Below are 25835 nucleotides of genomic sequence, written 5' to 3'. Positions count from 1 at the left end.
GTCAAAATGATCAATTTAAGACCCTTGATTTATGATCCCTGTTTCATGGCCCAGCCAGGTGTCAGTTAAATTTGTTAACATTTCTATGATATTTTATTTATTGTGTTTTATGACCTGATCCCCACACTCCACAACAATTGCTTCCTTGCTTCTCCTCAAAATATTGTAAATAAGAAGGTAATTGAATATTAGATGCATCTTAAAATTTTACAGTGGCAAAATAATAGTTTATGATGCGTGTGTTTACACACTATATGGTGCTTCTACACATACACATTTGGTAGGGATGGCTGACGCGAAACAGTCGTTCCGAAGCTTTGCGAGATCCCGAAGCGCAGATGTGTCGAAACACTGATCCGAAGCGTGATTCAAAACACCCATGTCACGTGACTATGACCAAACGAAGCCTCGAAGTGTTTCACTAAATGTTTCATCAGGGGCATGTTCAATCTCACACCGGTGCGCAACGTTTTGCTACGGTTTCCGGGTTGAACGACATGTTTCCTGGAAACGGTGTGCAACGGAATGCAACAGGTTTTAGAAGCGTTTTCTCTTGTTTGGTGGGTGTGTCAGAAATGTCAGCCCAATCAGCGGCAAGATGTATAAAACCACGCGATAGTAAAGAGACAGCTCTCTCAATGGGTTCAAGTTGGAATGTTGTCTTTCATTTTGGACAGCAAGGTCAGTGACTGTAACATCGAGGGTATTTTACAGTATTAAACACACATTTATAACGATTTCATCAGGCTTTAAAAACATTTAAAAAAGAACATAAAGAATGGCCTCTCAGCTACCGTAGTTGCAACTCTTGCGTCATCACAACAGGGTGTTCAATGCATCACCGTTTCAGTTTAATAAACGTTGTGCAACGTTTTGTCGGGGCTGAACGCAGCCCAGGTGTGGTCTGCCGAATCAGCGTTTGATTGGCACGGTCGGGAACAGACAACACAATCGCACATCTGTATAAAAGTGAAATAAACGCATATTGACCTTGTGGGTTTTTGTGAGAGGAGTTTTTCAAAGGCTGGAGAAATTATCTGTAAAAAAAGAAGTAGGCTAAGTCCTTCCACACACAGCAGATGTGACATGGTGGCTTGATATATTTTATTAATTTCTTATTGTTTATGTTGTATTTATCTCTATTCAATTTATTTATTAAATAGACCAGCTTATAGTTATTGACAATGATGAGCCTAAAAGCTCATGTAGTTGTCAAACAGATGTTAAAACAACAACAAAAAATATGTAACTTAATTGTGACGACGGTAAAATAACAATGCGTTTCCCGGGGTTCGATCCAATGGGCTTTTGCATGAGAGTCTAGGACACTATCCACTCTCCCACCTGATCACTTATATCAATTACACAACATGTGGGATACAATTTGTCAGCGCTCGTCTAAAACCTTGTCAAGGCTGATCTATGGCAATACGTGCAAATGACCACTAGGTGTCACTGTGGAGGCGGTTTCGATCCATGTTTCGAAGCCTCGACACAATTGATTCAACTGTTTCAGTGTTTCACGAAGCCTCGCTCTGCCCATCACTAACATTTGGCAGATGCTTTTATCCAAAGCTTACCGTGCACAAAGTACACACATTTTTTTATCAGTATGTGTGCTCCCTGGGTTTGAACCCACTGCTTACACCATGCTCTACCATCACCTAGGTTCTCATTAAAAACATGCCCCATTTTACAGTATTTTTCCTGACTGCAAAAAATCTATTTTAGGGCGTGGTTCTGGCAAACTGCTCCTCAGCACAAACTGAACAGCTGCCTCGCTGATCGCCAATCTCAGGCTTTTATAGCATCACGAATGTTACAGGTGTTTTCAATCCACGCCCCAATCAGGACCTGCAACACAGAAAGTAACCAACACCCTAACCAAGTACAACTCAACCCTAACAGTTTGTAATGGCACATAAAGGTCCACATCATATCTGTGGCTGCTTATACTGTAGTTCTAGAAATTACTTTGTTCTTACATTAAACCAATATTCTAAAAACTCTAAAAATTAAAATAAGTGTAACATTTGCAGGCTGTAATTTAAAGTGAAGCTTTCCCCTCATATTTTGTTTAGTAACATGCACCCTGGTTGTAGATTATTCTGTTCTACAGAACGTGGAAATAGAGGCAACAGCTACCATTATTGAATGTGTACCGAGAACCAGAACGTAATCCTAAATGTATTACATCGGCACAAATGATACTAGATTTCACCAGTAGGGGACACTAAAGATAATATTAAATAGGAGTGTGATTTGGCAAAAACACTGAAAGACTATGTAATATACTCTGGTCCCCTCCCTGCCTATCGGGGGGATGAAATACAGAAACAGTGGATTATTGTTATTACATGACTGAGTGGTGCCCACAGAATAATATAGGTTTTATAGTCACATAGGACGTATTTTTGGAGGAGAACTGACTTGCTAAAGAGGGATGGGCTCCATCCTTCACTTAAAATTTTCACTTTATGTAATTTTACTTTAACCTGAGGACAAATGTGTTTTTTAAAGTTTGTCACTCAAGAAAACATACTTGGAGCGGCTCGGAGTGCACCAGATAACATTGTATAATTTTTAAAAAATACTGTAAATGTCACCAGAAGACAGTGAATCTCTGCAACGGACCAATATTGCCCTGTTTGTTGTTTACCCACAATATAACACCCAGTTCAAGTCACAACAGAAGCCCAGTGGCTCAAACATGTCGAGAACTTTAATTTCGGCTGGAGGTTGAACAGCGTCCACACCACAGATGGGTCGCACCTAGTGTTGGGTGATATGCCCCATTTTGAGATCGTCCTATCGTCAGCCTAGTATCGGGGGGCGGGGCAGTAGTTTACTCATTTTTTATTTGTTAATTTTTTACTCATTAAAACAAGTCATTGGTGGACAAAAAAGAACAAGCGCAACACCATCATGACCGCAACCTTCTTAAAACTGATGTCATTAATGCGAGTGCGTCATTAAAACCCTAACCATGATTACTTAATAACTGTAAAAACATGCATCCGCGCGCACACACACACAGTCAGGCAAACATGGTTTATGGGGACTTTCCATAGACGCAATGCATTTTATACTGTCCAAACTGTTATATTCTATTCCCCTAACCTACCCCAATGTCACAAAAACCTGTTGCCAGTCTTTAATCTATGAAAAACTACCATTTAGTATGTTTTTTTAGCGTTTCAGTTTATGAGGACACATTGTGTGCCCATAAACCATGGTAATAGCATAGTTAACATGTCATTATACACTATTCATGTCCCCGTAAACCACATTTGCAAAGCCACACACACACACACCTGCGCGCACAGACAAACAATTCAATCCATTTGTTTAGTGCTGTTGCAGAAGGCTACACGCGTCAAGCAGTGGTGCTCTCAGAGGTGCCTTTTAAACACATTGGTCCAGCTGAAAGCGATCATATTTTAAACACAATCATATTTTAAACACAAGGGATGTGTTGCTACAACTCATTGCAATCATTAACAGGATTAATACCTAGTGATCTGACTTCGGACAGAGCGGTCGCTGCACGTACGCGAGAGTGAGAGAGGCACCAATATGCGGGTCATATTTTAAACAAAAAGTAAAGTTTGCCTCAGCTCGCATGAAACGCATTAAACTGAACAAATACATAAGGATTACTACTTTAGTTTATGTTTAGACTTCGGACAGATGCAAGAGCGCGTGCACATGAGACAGAGAGAAGCGCAGCTGGATTTAGTGCTAGAAGGAGTCCAAGACGCGCGCATAAAGTGCAGGTATGTTCAAGAAGGAATTCTCTCTTCACTCTCTCTTCAAGCTCTCCGCGTAAAGTAAAGCCCATAAACCCTCATGCGAGGGAAAGCATGCAATGTGGATGTTAATGTAAAACTATGATGATAATAATAACCATTCGCCAATGATCGTCATTACTATCGCCATGAACGCCTGCCATTGGCGATATGTCTGAAGATTGTCGACACACGATACTATCCTCTATCGGCACAACCCTAGTCGCACCAGAGTTCGACTACAGCCGCTCCGAGACCACTTGTTTCGAGCTGTCTCAGAGTGGCCATTTAGTGTAAACCAGAGTGCGGCTGTTGTGTTCACACCGACCCAAACGATCCGTACTCGGACCGACAGCTCATTTGGGCCGACCTCAACAGTGCCAGTGTGAAAACATCCGCAGTAATCATTACGGACAATGTTAGTGAAGATTCCGGGCCTTTACTCTCCGTAAAGGTTCTGGAGAAATTACCTCAGGTAATACTACTCCTGTGCAAATAGACCAGCTGTAAATATACATGTGAATACTTTGTCATTCCCTGTAATTTTGTGCGTTTTTTAAATGTAGAAGCGCTTAAATAAGCAATCACTTGCATTCTAGCGGTGGAGCATGTTAGTGGCAAACCTTATGTTTTTCCTGCATATGCTGACACAGACCTTCAAAAGCACTTCACAGAGGCACTGAACTTCTGTTTGAATTATGAAAAATGCCTATTACAAACAAAATTAAATCATAATAATGTATTGAATTAATAATTCGGTAGATAGGGAACAAGATGTTGCTTCATGAAATGACACTTTGGGAACGCCACCCAGCCAGAGCCAACATTTTTCATGATTTTCACAAAAGTTTAATGCCTTGTAAATATATATACATACAATATATCAAATGAGATAACAGGCCCTCTGCATTCAAACAACAACAAAAAAACTTTCATCCTACCTTCATTTGTTTTCTTTTTATCAATATGGGTAGGTTTCTTCAAAACACAAAGCTGAGATAATTTCATTTTTGTGAAGGACTTTTGATAGAGATCAGATGCAGAGCGATCCTTAAAACTTACACAAACATACAGCTGTTTGCCCTAGGGCGATACTTCTGGGTTTTATAAGCTTCGAAACCTGGTGGATAATAGCGGTATTGTGGAAAGCCCGAAATTGGCATGTAAGTGTTTTCTCTTAATTGACGAGTTAACTTAAATAATAGTTAATAGGCGACGAGAGATGACGCCACGAGTGTGATTGATACCAGAAGCTATACAAGGGAACGCAAACAGCGTATGTCAGTTTCTGGAAAAAAGTGAGCTCTACAGGCACATGGTGTTATGGCAATGAGATGCAACGTCTCTTTTCCTATCTCAGGGCCTCGACAGAATGTCTGCTCTCCATTCTGGTCTATTGGAATACGAATCGCCCTGGGCAAAAAAAATGTTTCCTTTGGACCAAGAGGAGAATCTGAAGCGCCAATCTGTTCAGAGGGCATGACCTCTGACCTCTTTAGTGATTGTTGTACGAGACCACCAGAACATGATGGAATCTCAGGACTGGGAGGAAGTGTTTCAATACCCAAAACATGTCTAGCATTGTTTGCCAATATATGAAGAGTTTTGTTGCAAGTTTTTAACATTTTTGTCAAAACATGTTTATTATTATGTTATCATGTTATTATTTTGTTTTATGTTGCTACTTAGCTGTATTTTTTAAGTTATGAAGGTTTAAAATCAAAACAAACCAACTGCAGTTGAATTGATATTAATTGGAATGCACAACAAACATTTGATTTCTGAAAAATTGAACAAAAAAAGGGAGTTATCTTGTTATGCAACGAAACTGTTCATATGTTTCAGAGGAGATGCTGCCCTCTCCAAAGGCCTATTGCTGAGCTACTTTCTACTACCTCTCCCCAAACTGTGAGGGACGCATCTCTCTGACATTGAGCCCCCAAGGTTAGACCCTGGTTGAGAAACCACAGTTTATTTCATGTAGACAGGGAATGAAGGCATTTGCATGTAACCCTGAACATACAGAACAGGTTTCCCCTTGGGGAGAACCCTTTTGAGCTCTTATTTTCAGTAGGCCAAAAGGAATCATGTTAGATGCTACTACTATGAGATCCATTATTCTCTAAAAATAGTAGAAAGGAATCACTTGCGCTTAAGCCTAGTAGGTGCTCATAGAATAGGACAGCGAAATCCAGAAAGGGGAGAACCAGGGTAAAACGAATAAGTAAAATCAATACTAAGACCACGTGATCCCACACAAAACATGGGCCTGTCATGATCCTGCCACAAGACTAGATTAAAGGCGTTCTATGCATTTTCGGCATTTTGTCAAAGAGCGACCCCTAGAGTTGCTGGAGAATACTTGCAACTGTCGTAATTTCCCACCCCCACTCTGTAAACCTCCGAAGATAATACCAGGTAATGTTTCACAATTTCATACAAATATTAGGCTCTTGCATAGTCTACTAAACTACTGATGATGGTTATAGGATAATATGAAGTTTATTCCAAGTGTAGAGTAGGCCTATAATAATAAAGTAGCCTATAACGCGTTTGCTGGCTTATAATGTTTTTACATGATTGCAGCTAAATCACAAGTAAACAGTCTATAGTCTATGTCTACTGTATAATTTCATTTGTTTTCTTTTATTATAATGTAAACATTACAAAATGCCATGACAAAGTTAATTGTGTAAATTGCATTATTTCATATTGGTCGTTATATTGTCACTATACATGATTATTGCTATTTATCATAATAGTTTGCAAATTGTGCATGTTTACACTATTTACAACCTCTAGGCTTATTTATGTCCTGATAATTATGTGAGATATTGAAAACTGTTGTCATGATAATTGCATGACATACTACAAGCAAGAGCAATAACATACAACATAGACCGCAAACAAGTTTACAAATAAGAGATTTACTTACTAGTCCATCAACAAGATCACCAGATCAGCATCCCTGTTCCATACATTGCAGTCTTTTAGCTCATGCCACTAGTAAAAAACTGACCGAGTGGGACTCTTGTCCGGTTCCTAAAGCGGTCATATTCTCTTTTCCTACTCCCTTCCGAACGCGCTTTCTTAACTTTTAAATCGTTTAGCATCACGTCTCAAATTCGCGCATGCAGTTGTTGTTGTTAGAGGCTTGATCGACTTCATGCGGCGCTGCAAGAACCGATAGCCGGATGATGTCAAAGTGCCGTGTCGGATCATTCTCGCGGTACTTTGACGTCATCCGACGGTCAGTTCTTGCAGCGCCGCATGAAGTCGAACAAGCCTAACATGTGTGACGTTGTTGCCGTAAAGCAAGTCGTGATTCTTGCGAGATTTGTCCAGGGGGGCAGGGTTTCATATTTTATTGAAGCAGCCCTGGGCACCGCCATTAGCTAGCGGACCCCCACCTGCTGTTAGCATTCTATTGACTCCCATTCATTTTGGCGTCACTTTGACAGTGAATAACTTTACATCTGAGGCGTTTAAAGACTCAATTTGTGCATCAATTATTTCTAAAGAAACACGAAAATGTATAAAAGGCTCCATTACCTTGTATCTTACGTTATGGCCCAGTAGAAGCAGTTTTAGTAAAACTATGCTAACGATTGCGTCATAACCACGCGACTCTCTGTCGCACAGTAGAGAAATTACCGTATGGACAGGAGGAGAAGCGCATATAGAATATGGCGTACTGGCGTTAAACTTTAAAATAAATAAATACTATGCAAAATGACAAAGTAATTAATCAGAATACTAAATATACTTAATACAAAATGTACTCCTGTTCACGCTCGCCGTTTCTGCAAGATTCGGTGGGTGATTCAGATTTCTCTTGGCACAGCTATTAGAAGACTTACAATTGTCAGACAGGTTGCTCACGTCACCAAGCTCAGTTTGAGTCTGCGAAGTACGCTCGACCCCCCGGAAGTGTGAGCTTCTAATTGGCTTCACTTGTCTCCATTGAATCCAACGGGGTCGCTGTGTCCATTTCTTTTACTGTCTATGGATTTGTCAGGGGCGGTTTTCTCAAGCTTGCATTGCTGGTTTTGCTAGCGGCGTCCTCCCTGAGCTTCAACAGGATGATGATTCGCCCTACTATGACGTTGTTTACCACCAAAATAACTTTGAAGCTGTTATATTAAGGTAAAATAACTGCATGGTGTGTCTTTACACAAAGGATAAGATGGCAGAACCATGACAACCGGAGCACACAACGTTTTCATTGATTTTAATATTTTAAAAAATCATAAACAACATTATAAAAAACAAGAGAGGCCCAATTGTTCATTAAGACCATTAGGTTTCACTGTATTAAGAGTAAAAATCCAGAAAGCCTCTCTTTGTAATAAGAACTTTACTATATCACCTCCTTGTGGGTACAGTAGAATTCTTTCAACCCTCCAGAATTTTAGAGATGCATTGGAAACATGATTAGCATGTACTTAATGCCTCACAATTGCATAATCCATATTCCGGATCCGAATTGCTGCTTTATTTTCTGCAATGTGTAGTTTGAGGGAACGTTTAGTCTGACCTATATAAACCAAACCACAAGCACATTTAAGCATATAAATCACATGAGTAGTGTTACAATTGATAAATTAATTAATATTGTATTTTTTACCTCACTGAGAATGAGAAAATTGCCTTGTGTCATTTGAATTAGAACAATGGGTACAGCGCCCACATCTATAAAAGCCCGCAGGAGGAGCCAGTAGCCACAAAGGTTTTGATGGAGGGCTCGTGGTCATATGAACCAACCTACATCGTGGTCATATGGACCAGCCTCCATCGTGCTCGGCTTTAAAGTGTTGGCTCGTCTGTCCTTCTACAGGACGGTGTTTGTTCCCTAAGAAGGGCAATAACTAGCTCCATCTCTTGCCGCTGACGTTAAAAGCTGTTCCTCATTCGCGTCATACCCTGATGGATATACAGCCTTACCAGGGTTTTTCAGCACCCGCAGCAGCGCACTCCGCTTGTTTCCTTCACGTTAGAGGGTTATTTTATTTATTTCAAAATCTAACGCAGAATATTCGTCGCCTGCCAGTTGATTCATTCTTTCTAGTCGATCTAGTCGATGATGACAGTGATTTTACTATTTAAATGATGTCTGATATTAATTATTGCTTAATTCTGTCCCAGGATCCCTGCATACTCGAAATATTTTATTATTCTAATCTGCCTCTGCAGATTTCAAGTTGTCTAAAACATATGCCGCACCAGGTAATCTCTTAATCTTCGTTTAAGAGTTTTTTCTTATTTTTTCTAACCAGCCTGTAAAATAAAAAAACCTGCTAGGTATAGACCTGGCAAAGTTGACATTAATCTATTACCCTGATTCGCAGCATTTATTTAACGCCCGCTGGCGTAATATAGGCTACCGCATTCAATTCCGCATCGTGGTTTATTTAACTTCTTTTGGGGAAAATCAGTCGCAAAATTTCGTTTCGTGTTGTGTTTTCGGTTTAAATAACTATGCAATTCCTCTATTCACTGAAAATCTAAATCTAGATCTCAGTCTAATCACCCGATGCTATTCCAGCAGATCTCCCCACAGTTAAAAAAGTTTTAAAGATCCTGGCATTTGGCATCGCTGAGTGCAAATCTTGGGACCCATCCCTCCTTTGGGTTTCTGGGTTTTAAGCTATATTTCGGTCATATAGCGTTGTCACATTTAATCTCCTTAGCCAGTTTTGTTTTAAATGTAAACTTCTCTCATCTAAATTTTGTTCTGTCCTACAGGCTGCTCTGGTAGCATTCCAAATAAAATGAAAACGCTAAAACTTGCTAAAATTGTCAACGAAACACTGCGCCACCTCGCTTTGCTTCTTACGATGGTCTTCGAAATCAAATTTAACTGCCACGCATGTGCCAGGCAGCAAAATCGTATTAATTATTTTTTTCCATCATCGGTACATTATTTGGTTTCCTTAATCAGATGCCATTTCACTTCAAAACAATTATTTTTACTGTAGATTAATTATAGAAGCAATTGGTAGGAACCATTTATCAATTCGCTAGTACCAACTTTTACCAAAATTTACCAAATTTGTTTTCCTTTATTAATTTATGTTTAGTAACTTAAATTTGATTTCTCATTTTAATTTTAAATATATTATATTAAAGTCATTTAAACAAATAAACAAAGAAGAATCAATAAATATAAACATTTAAAACATTACATTATCGTCATTGCTGGAGTGCAATTTGCTGGTTGTCCTGCAGGTGACCTTGTAACTCTGTTGTCTTACGATGCACTTATGAATGAACGATTACTCCGGAGCACTCGTAGATCTACGATGATTTTCAAGTCCTACTTAAGTTACGAAGCTTTTGGGAAACGGCCCGTAATTTTAAGATGACTCGTACGATCGTTTTTACGATCAACTTAGCCTTATGATGCTTTTGGGAAACCCGGCCCAGGTCAAAACTTGTTTCGATCCTCTTTTCATCAACAACTGAATTTAATTATTTTTTTCCATCATCGGTAGTTAGCCTGCCGGCATCAGAACTGTATGCAAGTCCATCCCTAGTAAGTCATCATACAAGGCCGTTTTACCTTAAGCCACCAAGTAAAAGCTAGATACCTCGATTTATACTCAGAGACATTTGCCCTATCCTCTAAAGGTATTATTCAACTGTAAATCATTTAACCATGAACTATTTTTATCTCTAAGGAAACCACACCTGAAGCTAATTAATTTGCTCGTTTCCAACACCTGAGCATTCCCGCTGTTACCAATCACATTCTCATGTTACATTGGTGGTGATGAAGCCGGCGGTAGGTACATGCCAATTCAATCGTGTTTTTCCAGTTGCTCAGCGCTTGCATATCAGCTCTTATTTCACATAAATTTCGATCAGCTTTTGCTGCTTGTATTAACCTCATAATTTCTTAGTTATCTAATGATAGTTTTCTTTTTAAGCTCTGCTATTTGCATTCCTGCACGTTTTCCCCAATCAGAAACTATGCAAAGTTTATTTTTCTTCTGTTTAGCCGTCTTGCCCCTTCAAAGTGCTGGGTGAGCCCCATTCGACCGCAGGTGGGACCTACCCGTTTGGGGCTGTGAGTATCCCAGCTAAAGCTCCCGTCAGATGCTGCGAGGGTCCTCCCTGTCAAATGCCTAAATTCGATGCCCAGTTTTGCTCCTTAAAATTCATGCCTGTTTACTTAGCACTCCAGTTTCGACCGGATATGGGGCCTACCTGTCCGATGCCATGGGAATTCCAGGTCCGTTTCCAGATTTTTCTGTGTTAGGCATCTCATTTATTCAACACAGTTAAGTCATTCAGGCTACCTAAATGGCATTAAGTTTTATAAACTAATCTTTGACAAACCTTCATCAGCTATAAACAACTCTAAAACTCTCACCCCACATCAAAACCATATTTAGAAATAAGCCCACTCGCCCAAACTCCAGGCAGCCCATTACAATTAATACTTAATTAATTCATACTTAACGACTTAACCTTTTGGCTCGGCCACCACTCCCTCTACCACTCCATCCATACTGCCCGCACACTGGACGCAATGTTCATTTTGTGTTTTTGCTTTTTTTTTTTTTGCTGTTCAGGATTTGCCGTCATCTAAATTTCAGTCCAATCATCTACCCTACAATTTCTGATTAAAAAGTTCTAAAACCTTGATACAATCTCGTTTTTCTTCAAACAAAGTAAGACTTTCCAATTTAAGGGACACTTTGTCTATTTTCAATTTACCATCCAATCATATAATTTGCTACTACTAAATTACCTGCAGTACAGACAATCCTGGGCTGGGTTTCCCGATAACGATTGAACTTAGCTCTTAAGAGCGCTTTCTACGAGCTACTTAACAAACATTCGTTGTTCATTTACGTGCGTTTCCCAAAGATGCACGTTAAACGATCGCTCGCAGCTGGGTTTTAAGTGCTACTTACGAGTCGCTATCCCTTTGTCAAGTGCTGAAATGTCACCTATAGAATGACTCGAATTTGTAGAAGAAGCTTGTTTAGGCTAATGATCTTCAGCCGATGTGCACTAATATTTTTTATAATATTTTTCATTATTGTTTAATGACTAAATATTATAAAATTTAGTCATTAAACAATTATTTGTCTAAAATTATTTAAATGTTTTTATAATTTGTGCATAATGAAATATTATTTTCCGTATTTAGTTAGGACTCGTCCCACTGCGAAATGCCTTCTGCATTTTATGTAATAGTTTAGATTATTATTATTATTTGTTTTTTATTATCTATGTTTATTTATTATTAGGGATTATTGCATTGTACCGTACATATTTATTTGGTTTCCTTAATCAGATGCCATTTCACTTCAAAACAATTATTTTTACTGTAGATAAATTATAGAAGCAATTGGTAGGAACCATTTATCAATTCGCTAGTACCAACTTTTACCAAAATTTACCAAATTTGTTTTCCTTTATTAATTTATGTTTAGTAACTTAAATTTGATTTCTCATTTTAATTTTAAATATATTATATTAAAGTCATTTAAACAAATAAACAAAGAAGAATCAATAAATATAAACATTTAAAACATTACATTATCGTCATTGCTGGAGTGCAATTTGCTGGTTGTCCTGCAGGTGACCTTGTAACTCTGTTGTCTTACGATGCACTTATGAATGAACGATTACTCCGGAGCACTCGTAGATCTACGATGATTTTCAAGTCCTACTTAAGTTACGAAGCTTTTGGGAAACGGCCCGTAATTTTAAGATGACTCGTACGATCGTTTTTACGATCAACTTAGCCTTATGATGCTTTTGGGAAACCCGGCCCAGGTCAAAACTTGTTTCGATCCTCTTTTCATCAACAACTGAATTCAATTGGCTACGAGATTTTGGTTCCAAAAAACATTTAAAATGTGTTTTAATCCAGTCTGATATCCCAGCAAGTAAATTTTCATTCACCTTATTCATTCCGCATCAGTGCCGCAACCACTGCCGCTCCAAAAGGCCTCTCTAATCAACAAACTTAGGCCCTCTGTCCATGGTTGTCAGAATCATTCAAATCCTACATTAGATTCAACCACTTGCATATCAGAAAAGCTCATGTACCCCTAGTTTGTTTTGTTTGCTTCACCTGCACATTCATTAAAATTAATAAATGTTATAAGTATATGTATATTTATCTACGTGCGTTTATATTTGTTAGAATAGACTGTATGTACAGTATTCATATACATTTTTTCCCAGCATTTTTTCACACACGGTTGCACTCTACCGTGCACGTCGCTGTATGGGCTCCCCGTTTGTAGGCAGTGCAGAATTTTCTTTCACCATTTTAAGTTTTGCCCCTTCGAATCGCTGGTCGAGCCCCATCACTCATTTTCTTATTTTTATATTTTTATTAGACTGCAACAGGACCTGCCAGTCCAATGCTCCACAAAAGCTCCCTTTGGATGCTGCGAGGGTCCTCCCGGTTGGACACCAAATGTTTTGCTCTTTTAATCCCTATTTTAGAGCCTTCCTGTTTGACTGCAGGGGGGACCTACCCGTCCGATGCCGCGAGCGTCTCCGTTAAAGCTCCCTTCAGACGCTGCGAGGGTCCTCCCGGTCGGACACAAAAGTTTTTGCTTTTTAAACCTTATGCTCGAGCATTTCAGCTTTCTACCCATCCGATACAGCGAGCATCTTCGCTCAAGCTCCCATTGGATGCTGCCTAATTCAAATGCCTAATCCAAATGTTGTTTGTTTTGCTTATTACATTTCTCACCATCCTCACCAGCATTTCCCCACTGCATGTGGAGACGTCTTGTTCGATTCGATGCCAGCATCTTAACCAAAGCCCCGTTTGACTGCTGCTGGGGCTTTCCTGTCCGATGCTGCGAGCATTAAAAGGCTCAAAATTGTGCCATGGAAAAGACTGAAAGCTCTATAATATTTCGTTTGATGTCCGTGTATGCATAGTGATGGGAGAAACGAAGCTTTTCGAGGCTTCGAATCAATTGAACGAATTGCTTTGAAAATTGATTCAGTTTTTCAAAGCAGTTTGAAACACCACACACGCTGGCGACCCCTGCTGGTCAAAAGAGTGTAAAGCAGATATGTCCAAACATTTTACTTTTTTTTTTTACAAAATAATAGCAAGATTTTTATTAAGAAATAGTTAAAAGTGTATTATGTGTTTTTAGTTTTATTTGTGATCAACTCCCCCTAGTGGTGAACCATCGGATTTTCGAAACGTTTTGAAACAGTTATGACATAATGAAGCCTCGTTAGCTAAAATCACGTGACTTGGGCCAGTTTGAAACACGCTCCGAACCACTGATTCGAAACAAAAGATTTGTAAATGTTTCGAAGCCTCATGAAGCAGTGCTTCGAAAACGACCATCACTATGTATGCACACATTTCTGTAAGCTGTGCACACTGTGCCCCCTTAAAAAAATTGGTGCATGACGCCCCTGTCTAAATTCATTTATCACAGTTAAAGAGGGGGTAGTACTCTGGGTTTGGGCTAAAATTCCGAGCTCGGAGCCCTCTCCTCGGACAGCACGCCAAATATGCTTTATCTCATTCCCTATCGATTACATGTTAATGCGAACTTGTGAATTACTCTATATACTCAAATAAGTAGGGCCTACATGCACTGCCCCCAAAACAAACGTGATGTGTTTTTGGTGTTTGTTGTAATCTGGAACTTGGTGTATTTCAAATGTGTTTGTTTAGTGTCTCCTCATGAAAACGGAATGCCCTTCCCCCACGTCCTGCAAGAAGAACCAGAAAAAAACGGTTTCAAACCATTTTATTTACATGTGAATAGTGACAGCACCCCCTTAGGAGCTGTTGCAGGGTTTTTGCAGTGTCTTTATAAGCTTAAGCCAGGACTAAGCCTTAGTTCAAATAGGAAATATAACTATTTTTAACAAACTTACTAAAAACATTATTTGTCTGCATTTTGAGGCAAAACAAAGGGTACTGACGTCCGGACCTTGGTAATTTTTTGTCGCTTGTCTTATTTGACTCAACGCTCAGCGCTCGTTTGGCTTCTTGTGGCACCGCACAGACCGATCGGATGGCATGTGACATCTTAGCACCACGAGACAGTACATGACTCAGTATGCTTTTGAATAGATCTCGCGATAGTGTGATGTCACAGCCCAACAGGTTTGCGCTGCGCCCCATTTAGTAAGATAAAGTGAATATTATTCCTATATAAAATCATGCTTCTCAGAGGTCCATTGTTTTTTTAATCCCGTCTGAATCTGCCATGTCTGTGTTTTTCTCTGACGACCTCTGTAATCTGTAAATTCCAGAGCAATTTACCTACTGTTTTTTGCCGAACTCAGAGGTCATCTAAGAAATGTAATCCTGTCCGGAACGTCTGTGTTTGCTCGCAATATCTTTAGAAAACGCGTTTCTTTTTGTGTTTTGGCAAATGTGATCTGCTGAAAGGTCTTACTAACGTGCATATATTGTACTTCCTGAGTCCCATTCGGCGGAATAAAATAATTAAATCAAGACGAGCTGAATATCATACACTGTTAAGACTGGACAAAACGACGGTAGTTAGTTTTGTAGGTGTTCAGCTTTAGGAGTAATACTCGGTTTAACATAAAATGGGAATAAATAATAATACAACTGAATATTTGGCATTGGGATGAGCAGAACATTAATGCACAAATCAGAATGAATAGACTAAGATGCTTTACATGCAAAAAGCAGCGCCCCGCAGATTCACACCCTAAATGAAGTCTGAATGTGAAATCGGCAAACTTACACCTCATTGCTACTCGTTCTGGATTTACCAATAAATAAATACTTAATTTGTGTTAAAATAACCATATTTGTTATTTAAAAAGCAAAAATATATGGTGGATAATAAAAGCAATAGATTTGATTTACTTATTAGCCTACCTAATTAAAAGTATAACATACAAATTCCCAGTGAAACACCAGTGCGAAGTGAAACATGATAATATAAAAAGTACAGCAATGATGAAAGGCACATTACAACCATGTCAAAACTATTAAAAAACGTTCAGATGCAAAAAGGAACTAAATGTAAAATTAGATAAATTAGTTAATGATATTGCGCAAATGCTCTCGGTCTCTTTAAAGGTCTACGCGAATTAGCGGTTTGTTATAAGACTCAGTTATACATAACGTCTTTTCTAATTGCACAGAAAAAAATGAATCAAATGATGCGCATTTGAGTCGGATGTTTAGGAAGAATATGTGACCATTTATGTGTTAAACCCACGTGGACCGAACAAGAAAACGTATGCTTACATACAGTCCGTGTATGACATCTCCTTTATTTAGTTTTACATATTTTTATTTATATGCATTTAATAATACAGTAAGATCATAATGTACACACTGTAAAAAATGATTCAGTGGCTTTGTAAATATATCTAAAATAAATTATTAAAGTAACTTAATAAAATCTTTTAATGTCAGTTATGTGAATTTTTTTTAGTTGGACAAACCAAAATACATGACTAGCAATAGAACAGATATTTTGTTTAAAATGTACATATTTGATTTGATGTATACGCCTTAATAATATAAGTATTTCATTTATAGATTATTTTAATCAATATATTTGAGAAGGTCAGAGTTATATATTTAAGTTTTTAAAACTGTAATAATTGCTTTCTTCAAATTAATATTATTTGTATTTAACATCAACTTAAAAAATTTATGTTTTACGCCTAACTTGAACTATGATTTACTTACTATTTTTACATTGATATTATTTGAGTAAATGTAGGCAAGAAAATATAAAATAATAATAAGTAGAACAAATGTTAATTAAAAAAAATCCCATAGCCAACGGTTTTTAATCAGCAACAGAGAAACTACGCCTTTTCCTGATGAAAAACACCTCAGAAACTCCTCGAATTTATGAATATTTACACTCACAACATGATTTTATTTACTTACTACAAAAGTATAACACATTAAATAAATTTATCCAACACCATTGCACACTTTATATCGAGTTTCATACCATGTAAAGGAAAACATGATAATATAAAAAGTACTGTACAGTAATGTACAGTAAACAACGCACCAAGAATTCCTGTCATGTTACTTCAATATCATATGCTCAGCATAAAGTCGAGCACACATATTGTTGTCGGAATGGCCTACATGAAACGTTTTTAAATTCCACATCTGTACAACAGCAGAAGACCCCACCAGGTACCACTTATCTCCACTACATATAGGAGAAATAGGCTACACTTTGCACAAGCTCACCAAAATTGGACAGTTGAAGACTGGAAAAGTGTTGCCTGGTCTGATGAGTCTCGATTTCTGTTGAGACATTCAGGTGGTAGGGTTAGAATTTGGCGTAAACTAAATGAGAACATGGATCCATCATGCCTTGTTACCATTGTGCAGGCTGGTGGTGGTGGTGGTGTAATGGTGTGGGGAATGTTTTCTTGGCACACTTTAGGCCCCTTAGTCCCAATTGGGTATTTTTTAAATGACACTGCCTTCATGAGCATTGTTTCTGTCCATGTCCATCCCTTTATGACCACCATGTCCCCATCCTCTGATGGCTACTTCCAGCAGGATAATCCACCATGTCACAAAGCTCGAATCATTTCAAATTGGTCTCTTGAACATGACAATGTGTTCACTGTATTAATATGGCCCCCACATTCACCAGATCTCAACCCAATAGAGCATCTTTGGGATGTGTTGGAACGGGAGCTTCGTGACCTGGATGTGCATCCCACAAATCTCCATCAACTGCGAGATGCTATCCTATAAATATGGGCCAACATTTCTAAAGAATGCTTTCAGCACCTTGTTAAATCAATGCCACGTAGAATTAAGGCAGTTCTAAAGGCGAAAGGGGGTCAAACACAGTATTAGTATGGTGTTCCTAATAATCCTTTAGGTGAGTGTATATGTAGCTCATATAATATTGTACCCCAGTTTGTGCTGAATGCAGTGTTATAAGACTTTTGCCATTATTGTGTTTTAAAGCAACTGAAAAAAGACCAAATGTAAGAGCATGTCAGAACCTCTGCCAGTGTCCCAAATGGGTCGGACCCCAGAGGGTTAAGCTTTGGCAGCAAATAAGGTGACTATAAATTGTAAAAACTGGCCAAACTGGCTAGTGATTTTACATCGTTACCACAATAGCTGGAAATGATTTTCATAATTTCATAAGGACTATTCATAGACGATTTATTGTTACATCTATGACTTAGATTTAAAAAATACTAGATCCTTTCCTTTTAGAGACCGTTCGTATATAGTCATGCCGAAGTTTGGCCGAACCTGAGCCAGATTTGCTCCCCCACGTGTGGGTGGAGTCTTCATTCCCTGAGCTCAATGCCTGCCTCAGCAGAGCGTCTGTGGACTTACATTGATTTTGACCTTATCGTCTTCCATAGCCACTTCTCAGCCTTAGAGGGATGCATACGTCGTAAGCCTGATGTGACGACCCTGAGCCCCCAAAATTGGCTTTCTTGGGAATGGAACCATGGTTTCTTCCATAATACTAAAGACAAAGCATCTGCGTGTGACCTTGATCATGAGAAATGGGTTGATCAATGAGAAAAGAGGTCCGGTCCTTCCTCAGGGAAGCACACTTTCCCTGGTGTTTAGCTGATGGGACATGTTTGTCCTTTTGGCCTTTCATAACCAATCCCAAGCCTGAAAGAGATGCGTCTGTAATTCATGTCATGCGGTCACAGACCGCACCTAACTCTGGGCCTTTAGACAGAAATCTGACATTTTTCCATATTCTTAGGGCACGAAGACATGCGTGTGTAACCCTGAACATGTGAAAAAGGCCAACACTGGCCTTTTTGAGAAAGGAACCATGCTTTCTTCCATAATACTAAATGCACAAAGCATCTGCATGTGACCTTGATCATGAGAAACAGGTTGGCCCTCAAGGAACCCCATGGTTAAAGGATGGATTCTATATGAGCAGGAGACAACTGTGCCTGTTGTCATTGCAATCCAAACTATGCCCAGAAAATAGGTCCTCTGTACTGGAGAAGCACATTTTTCCTGGCGTTTAGCTGATTTGACATTTTTGCCTTTTTGGCCTTCCATAGTTGATCCTCAGCTTAAGAGAGATGCGTCTGTCATTAATATCATGCGGAGACAGACCCCACCCTACCTCGGGCCTTGAGACAGAAACCCGAAATCTTTCCATATTCTAGAGTGCGAAGACATGTGCGTGTAACCCTGAACATGCAAAAAGGGTTGCCCCTCAAGAAAAACCCGTTTTTAAGCCACCACTTGGTGTGCGATCGATCTAGCTTCATCTCGTTCACTTCTGAAAAATGGACGTGACAAGAGCTGGAGACAATTAATTAAAAATTAACCAATAGTCAATATAGTATGCAAGTAGTATGCAAATGTTCTGAAGACGCAATGGCCCCAGGGCAGCATTTACACATTTTGTAAATGTGTGAAGGGATAGAGATCCATTGACACAAACCAGCCCTCGGATCTGATTTGTGACATAATGTGAGTGACTGTCAACATCATGAATGGTTTTGTATAGCTTTTGAATTAAAGGGATTCCACTTCCTGCTCTAACATTAGGGATGTAACCAGGGGCGTCATGCACCAATTTTTTTTAAGGGGTCACAGTGTGCACAGCTTACAGAAATGTGTGCATTCATAGTGATGGTCGTTTTCGAAGCACTGCTTCATGAGGCTTCGAAACATTTACGAATCTTTTGTTTCGAATCAGTGGTTCGAGGCATATTTCATCCCAAGTCACGTGATTTTAGCAAACGAGGCTTCGTTACGTCATAACTGTTTCAAAACGTTTTGAAAATCCGATGGTTCACCACTAGGGGGAGTTGATCACAAATGACCAGTGTCTAATATGTTTAGGTGAACTTGGGTCAGTTTTATTATACAAGTTCATAAAACATTTATCCGATCTGGCTAATAACACTACCATTTTGTCTACTTTTTGTTTATAGACAGATTTAATGACAAAAATGTGCATAATTAAAAGGGTAGTTAGTTTTAATGATTTGTTTGGCCCAAATAAAACTCACATTACATTATTTTACATGCATTTATGAGCAAAACCTCTTCAAGACGCTTTTTGAAGGTCAGTGTAATTTATATAACTGTGATTTGTTTAATCCACATTGTTTTCGTGCTGTTCTGGTCCGTGTAATGACACATATAGACACAAAACACAATTATAGACACAAAAAGCCCATGGCACATTATAAAATCTGTTTCTCTGAAGTTTTACGATAAAATAAAGAATTCACTCAGTGATTGACAGCATGAAGCAGTCGATCGTGTTTCCCTTCAACAGTTTAAGCATAAGATTTAGATTTATAGATGAATCTATTTCTCTGAATATTATTAAGATAGATGAGGACTCATTTGCTGGGCAGAGAGTGAATGAACGCAGTCTTCTGGCAACAGTGTGTTAATATTTCATTGCTTTCTATTAAATTGCTCAAAGTCATGACTGTTTCAAACACACTTGGCGTCACATTCGTGATTTTATTGTAAAATTACACTTTTTCGCGTCAATCCACGACCATTTAAACCATAAACAATGCACTGTCACTTTAATTGAGCGTGAGCAGCGCAGCAAAAATAGAGCCGACGCCGAAACAATAGCAGCACTGCTGCTTCAGCGACGCTCCTGCCACGCGAGCACGCGCTGCTCACGCGTGCGGTGTACATGCTTTAACTTGTTAACATGGGCGCCGAAAAAAACACGCGCCGCTTACGCGCTGCTCACGCATGCGGTGTGAAACCGGCGTAAGGCTCATGTTCGAGGTGGAAGTGACCGCAATGCTTGCTTCCAAACCCTCCCAAGGCAGAGTCTCCACGGTCAAAGTACACTACACCACCTCAGCAGATGCAGGTCTTGAACCGCGAGAGACGCGGTCATTGTCTTGGCTCACCCTCTTATTAAAGGACGAACAGCAGGAGCGGAGCACTTTGAAAGATAAGTTATCATAATGAACACACGCGCCCTCAAGCGCAGCGGGCTCAACTCCTAAACATGCCACACACGTGTCGTGTGAATCCTCCCCCGTGATAAAGCGGGTACAAGGAGGAACGCACCGTCGAGCTTTCTAATTTCTTATTTGCTTTAATTTCAGCCACACATTTAAACTACTCTGTCACACAGTTAAGCTATTCAAACACTCTTGGTACACACACACACTAGGGCTGGGCCGGTTTGGATTTTTTCTTACCGCGGTCGGTAATCAACAAATTCCCGCGGTTTTGCGGTTTATTGGCAAGACAACGAGTTAAATAACATGCATGACTTATTTATGTTCAATAAACAACATGTGCAAATTACTTAAGGAACGTGTAAAGTGAATATTATTTCCTTTCACGTTTCTTCAATTTCAACATTCAACAACTTGAACAATTAATATTATCAGTTAAAAATAAATGTTAAAGCATTGTGCGTGTCCACACTTACGTGCCTACAGCCATTTCGCCACTTTTCTATCATGAATGGCCTGTAAATGATGCAAATTATTGCTGCCTTGACGGTCTGGTAAAATAACCATTTGTATGAGAAATCACTTTTACTGCATATGTGTCCGTGCTTGAGTATAGCTTGGAAGCTGCACGGAGACGCGTGTGTGCACAAAATGACACGGTCTGTCTCGCATTCCGGGCATTCCGCGTCTGTCTCGCGTGCTCGGGACCGCTTCCGTCCTACACACTTACCATAAACATCTGTCTTTTTTCACAAACGGAGAAAGAAGACGCAAAAGCAAAACTTTTTGAAATGTGTCCTGCTGTAGAAATGACCACTGTGGTAGGCTAGATGAAAAAGAGACGATCTAACTGGATATTAATCCTCGGACTGATCGCGTGCTCTTTATGTTGCGTGACAATTTAATAATGTATGAAACCTGATTCTGTTGTTGATCTGTTGCGGCTGTTTGCATGTTCAAATTAAATAAAATGTTTGTATTGCTTTTACCGAGGCACAGACAACGTCACCTGTATTTCTACTCAATGACAATTTAATATTAAAATCATATCAGTTAACTGTTAATGTTCTGTTAACAAGCTGCGGTTGTTTAAAAGCTGCGTGTATAACATCCCCATATATACACACAATTGCAGGCCAATGTTTCAATTTTTTTTTTTTGCGGTTATGACGGTGAGGAGCTCAGATCCGCGGCATGGGTCACGTGACCGCGGTATGGCGGTAATCCGGTTACCGTCCCAGGCCTAACACACACACACACACACACACACACACACACACACACACACACACACACACACACACACACACACACACACACACACACACATGGATAGCCTCTAAGGCTATAAAAGATAAAGTGTGTGTTTCTTTATGCCATATGTATGCTCTCTGGCTTCCGTCTACGACATCACGCCCAACCATTGGTCGAATTTGATATACATACTCAGACACTCAAACTGTAGGCGTTCCCTATAGGCATTCCCCCTATAGGGCTGACACTTCCACTGACGCGCCAGTCCTGAGGTACTGCTTAGATGTGTGTGTTAACAGCAGCTCATTGAATACAGCTGGACACAGCTTAACAATTAGCACAACAAAAGCCTAAATGACGCCATGGACACTCGTATCGAAACTATGATCTAATCGCTACACAATTTAAGTGCAAAACTAATAATGTGCATCAAAAATGAGCAGCAAAAATAAGCTTCTTGCCTAGAGGTGACAGAGTACACAACAGAAGCTAAAAACACAACAAAAGCTAATGCTAACATACAGCAGTCAGTCAATGAGTATATTAACTAAACAAACAAGCAAGTTATTCTAAGATAACATCAGGTAAAAGTCAAGGCAACAGAAAAACAAGCTAAACTTGGGTATAGGGCAGACTTAGGCTTCAGTCACACCAAAAGCGCTTTAAACGCTTGCAAACGCAAGGCGCGACGCACTGCCTTTTTTAAAAAAAGAGCAGTGCGACGCGGCTTTTCATATTGCTAAGCAACCACCGAGTCAGCTGTCTTGTCAATCAAATATTGAAGCGTGAGCGCTCTTTTGCTGTTAACTGTCATATCAGCAGAAACTTTAAAAAGAGGACGCTTGCTCTGACCTTGTTTGAGGATGAGAGGTGCACAAACACGCAGGAGAGAGTGAGCGAGTGGAGTCCGGTTCTTCAAAGCAACTGTAAACTTCCCTCGCCACAACGTAAGGCCCGCCTCTCCCCTCATTCGATTGGACAATGGAAAGACACGAATGACGTCGGGCGCTTCTCCGCTCTCAGCGCTCCTTCAAAAACGCGTCCGCGGCAGGCGGCAAAAAACCGCAAGGCGCTCGGCGCGCATAAACAGCGCGCAAACGCGCCCTGCCCATAGAATATCATTCAAAAAAGGCGCCTGCAACTGCCATAAACGCTATTGGTGTGACTGGCCCCTAACTAACTACTGTGGTGACTTGATGACTAATTGGTTGCCCCTGTTTCCAAAGTAATATGTTTTAATCTCTTAAACTTTGCCACCCCCCGTTGACCCACCGGTGGGTCCAATATTACATTATCACATTTAGGTTCTCAGCTCATTCACTTTTTTTGTCAGAAGCAAGGAGACTGGAAGCGATCCACACATAGAAGTGAACATACACATCACAAACATGTATTAAACTTATAAAACCTTTGACATTCACACCTGGTAATTCACATAAATTAACAAACATGACTGAAATAGACTAGCAGATCCGAAAAATAAAGAGTTACCGCCTGGTGGGCCATAAAACAGGGAACATAAGATCATAAATCAGTAATTTGACATTTTGACACAAAGCATATTGCAAAAGAATTGTAGCAGAATACTGTAACTTAGCATAGCATGCTAAGTACATGTGGTAAAATACTTGATTTTATGTTTTTTTTATTTACAGTCTCCAAAAATAAATTTCAAAGAATTTCCCCCAAAAACCAGGATATTTCTGCTGACAGCCGTTCATTCAGAAGCATCGTGCTGCTGGGTAAAACTGGTACTGGGAAGAGTGCTGCTGGAAACACAATACTCGGAAAAAATGCATTCAAATCTAAGAGGGGAACAGTCTGTGTAACTCGTGAATGTTCAAAGGTACAAGCTACTGTGTCAGGCAGGGAAGTATTAATAGTTGATACTCCTGGATTCTGTGACACAGGCATGGGAAATGAAAAGATAACGGAGGAGATAGGAAAAAGTGCTTATTTTTCCAGCCCTGGACCACATGCTTTTCTTATTGTTTTTAGAATAACTGACAGATTCAGTGAGCAGGAACAGGAGATTCCTCAGAAAATTGAGAGTATATTCGGTGAGGAAGTGTTAAAATATTCCATCATTCTCTTCACTCATGAAGATCAGTTAGATGGAGAGCCCATAGAGGAACTCATTGAGGAAAGCAGTGCATTACAAAATCTAATTAAACAATGTGGAGGCAGATATCATGTCTTTAACAACAAAGATCAGAACAGAGAGCAGGTCAATGATCTACTGCAGATGATTGACAAAATGTTAGGGCAGAATGGAGGAGGGCCTTACAGTAATGAGATGTTTGAAGATGCTTTGAAATTGGGACAAGAAGACCCAAATAATGGACTTATGCAGTTTTTATTGAAGTATAAGAAGTATATTTATATTGGAGCTATTGCAGCTGGTTTGCTACTTGGTGGTGTAGTTGGAGGATATGTAGTTTGTAAAGGTGGAGCTGCTGTTAGTGTATCTGTAGCTGGTGCAGCTGCAGCTGCCAGCATTGGAACTATTAGTGGAGCTGCTATTGGTGGAATTTCTTGTGCAGTTGCTGGTGGCGATTCCAGCAAAATTATTGAAGGAGCTATTGGTGGAGGTGTTGTTGGTGCAGGTGTGTTTGGTGGAGCTGCTGTTGGTGCAGCTCTTAGTGGAATTGTTGGTAATGCTGTCATTGCTGGAGCTGTTGGTGGTGGAGCTGCTGCTGGAGCTGCCATTGGTGGAACTGTTAGTAGAACTGTTGATGGAGCTATTAGTTGTGGAGTTGCAGTTGGTACAGCTGTTGTTAATGGAGCTATAGATGTAGCTACCATCAGTAAAACTGTTAAAAAATAGTGGTGCATCTGCTAAAGCTATTCTGTGTAGCTCTTACTAAAGCTGTTGAAAAGGTTGTTAGTGGTAATTAAGTTTCTAAAACAAGTCTGTTATCACTGTAATTGCTAGAAGACATAAGTAAAAATATTCTTAACGTGTGTCTTACAGAGCTCCTTTCACTCACCACTGAGATTCACACTTACGATAAATGCACGTTTAACTTTCATATTATATTAAGATAAATCAGTCAGAAACACTACAAAAAACTATTTTAATTCAAATAAAAATACTTATATCATAATTTTTGTTTGTTGTTAAAGTAGTCACTGCATCTTAATGTTCAAAAATACTTTTGAATAAAGTTTTTACATTTAGAGCAAGAAAACATGTAATATATTTTTTTCAGTGTGTTTTTATAAATGCATGCTGTTTTTAATAAATGCACAAACCATTGAAAATATAGCGTAAGATAAATCTTCATAAGGTTGCAAAACCTTATTTTATTTTAGAAATGTAAAAAATATACTGATATCTTAAAGTTGATTTTATGTTAATGATTCTGATGCAGTCACTAGATGTTCATAGAGTAAAGCTTCTGACAAAAGTTTAATCTTTGAGTCTTTTGGGGTATTTTCCACAGCAAATTCTAAACTAGTTACTGATTAAAGCACATGGCATGTCCTTGTTCTTCCCATATGTATTTATGTCAACACAAAAAAAGAGCACCCATATGTATTTATGTCAACACAGTTTCATCTTTACTAGATCTATAGACTATGATTTAAAACAAAAATATATAATACACTGTTAAAAAAGAATGTCTTAGTATATTTGTCTTGTTTTCTAATATAAATATATGAAAATTCTTAAATTGAGATACATTTACTTGGTAAGCAAGTGGTTTAAGATATTATGTCTTGTCTATTGAAATAAATTATAGTAGATTCTTGCTTATTATAGATTATAAATGTTTTCAAAAGTTTAAAAATAATTTGATAAAGATAAGAAGAATATATAAATTCCTTGTAAAAATATGTACTTTTTTATTG

General features: G+C 39.1%; 1 protein-coding gene across 1 annotated transcript in view; it reads left to right on the top strand.

The window, feature by feature from the left end:
- Positions 1-25535, top strand: part of LOC135749361 (GTPase IMAP family member 8-like) — an 88041-nt gene extending 62506 nt beyond the window's left edge. Inside the window, exon 3 of the mRNA XM_065267958.1 lies at positions 23636-25535. Within this exon, the coding sequence (XP_065124030.1) occupies positions 23636-24807 (1172 nt within the window). The 3' untranslated portion in view covers positions 24808-25535. The remainder of the gene's footprint in view (positions 1-23635) is intronic.
- Positions 25536-25835: the final 300 nt, after the last annotated feature.

Source organism: Paramisgurnus dabryanus, chromosome 16, assembly GCF_030506205.2.
Source record: "Paramisgurnus dabryanus chromosome 16, PD_genome_1.1, whole genome shotgun sequence".
NCBI classification, from domain to species: domain Eukaryota; kingdom Metazoa; phylum Chordata; class Actinopteri; order Cypriniformes; family Cobitidae; genus Paramisgurnus; species Paramisgurnus dabryanus.
This window is presented reverse-complemented; position numbering and strand designations above follow the sequence as displayed.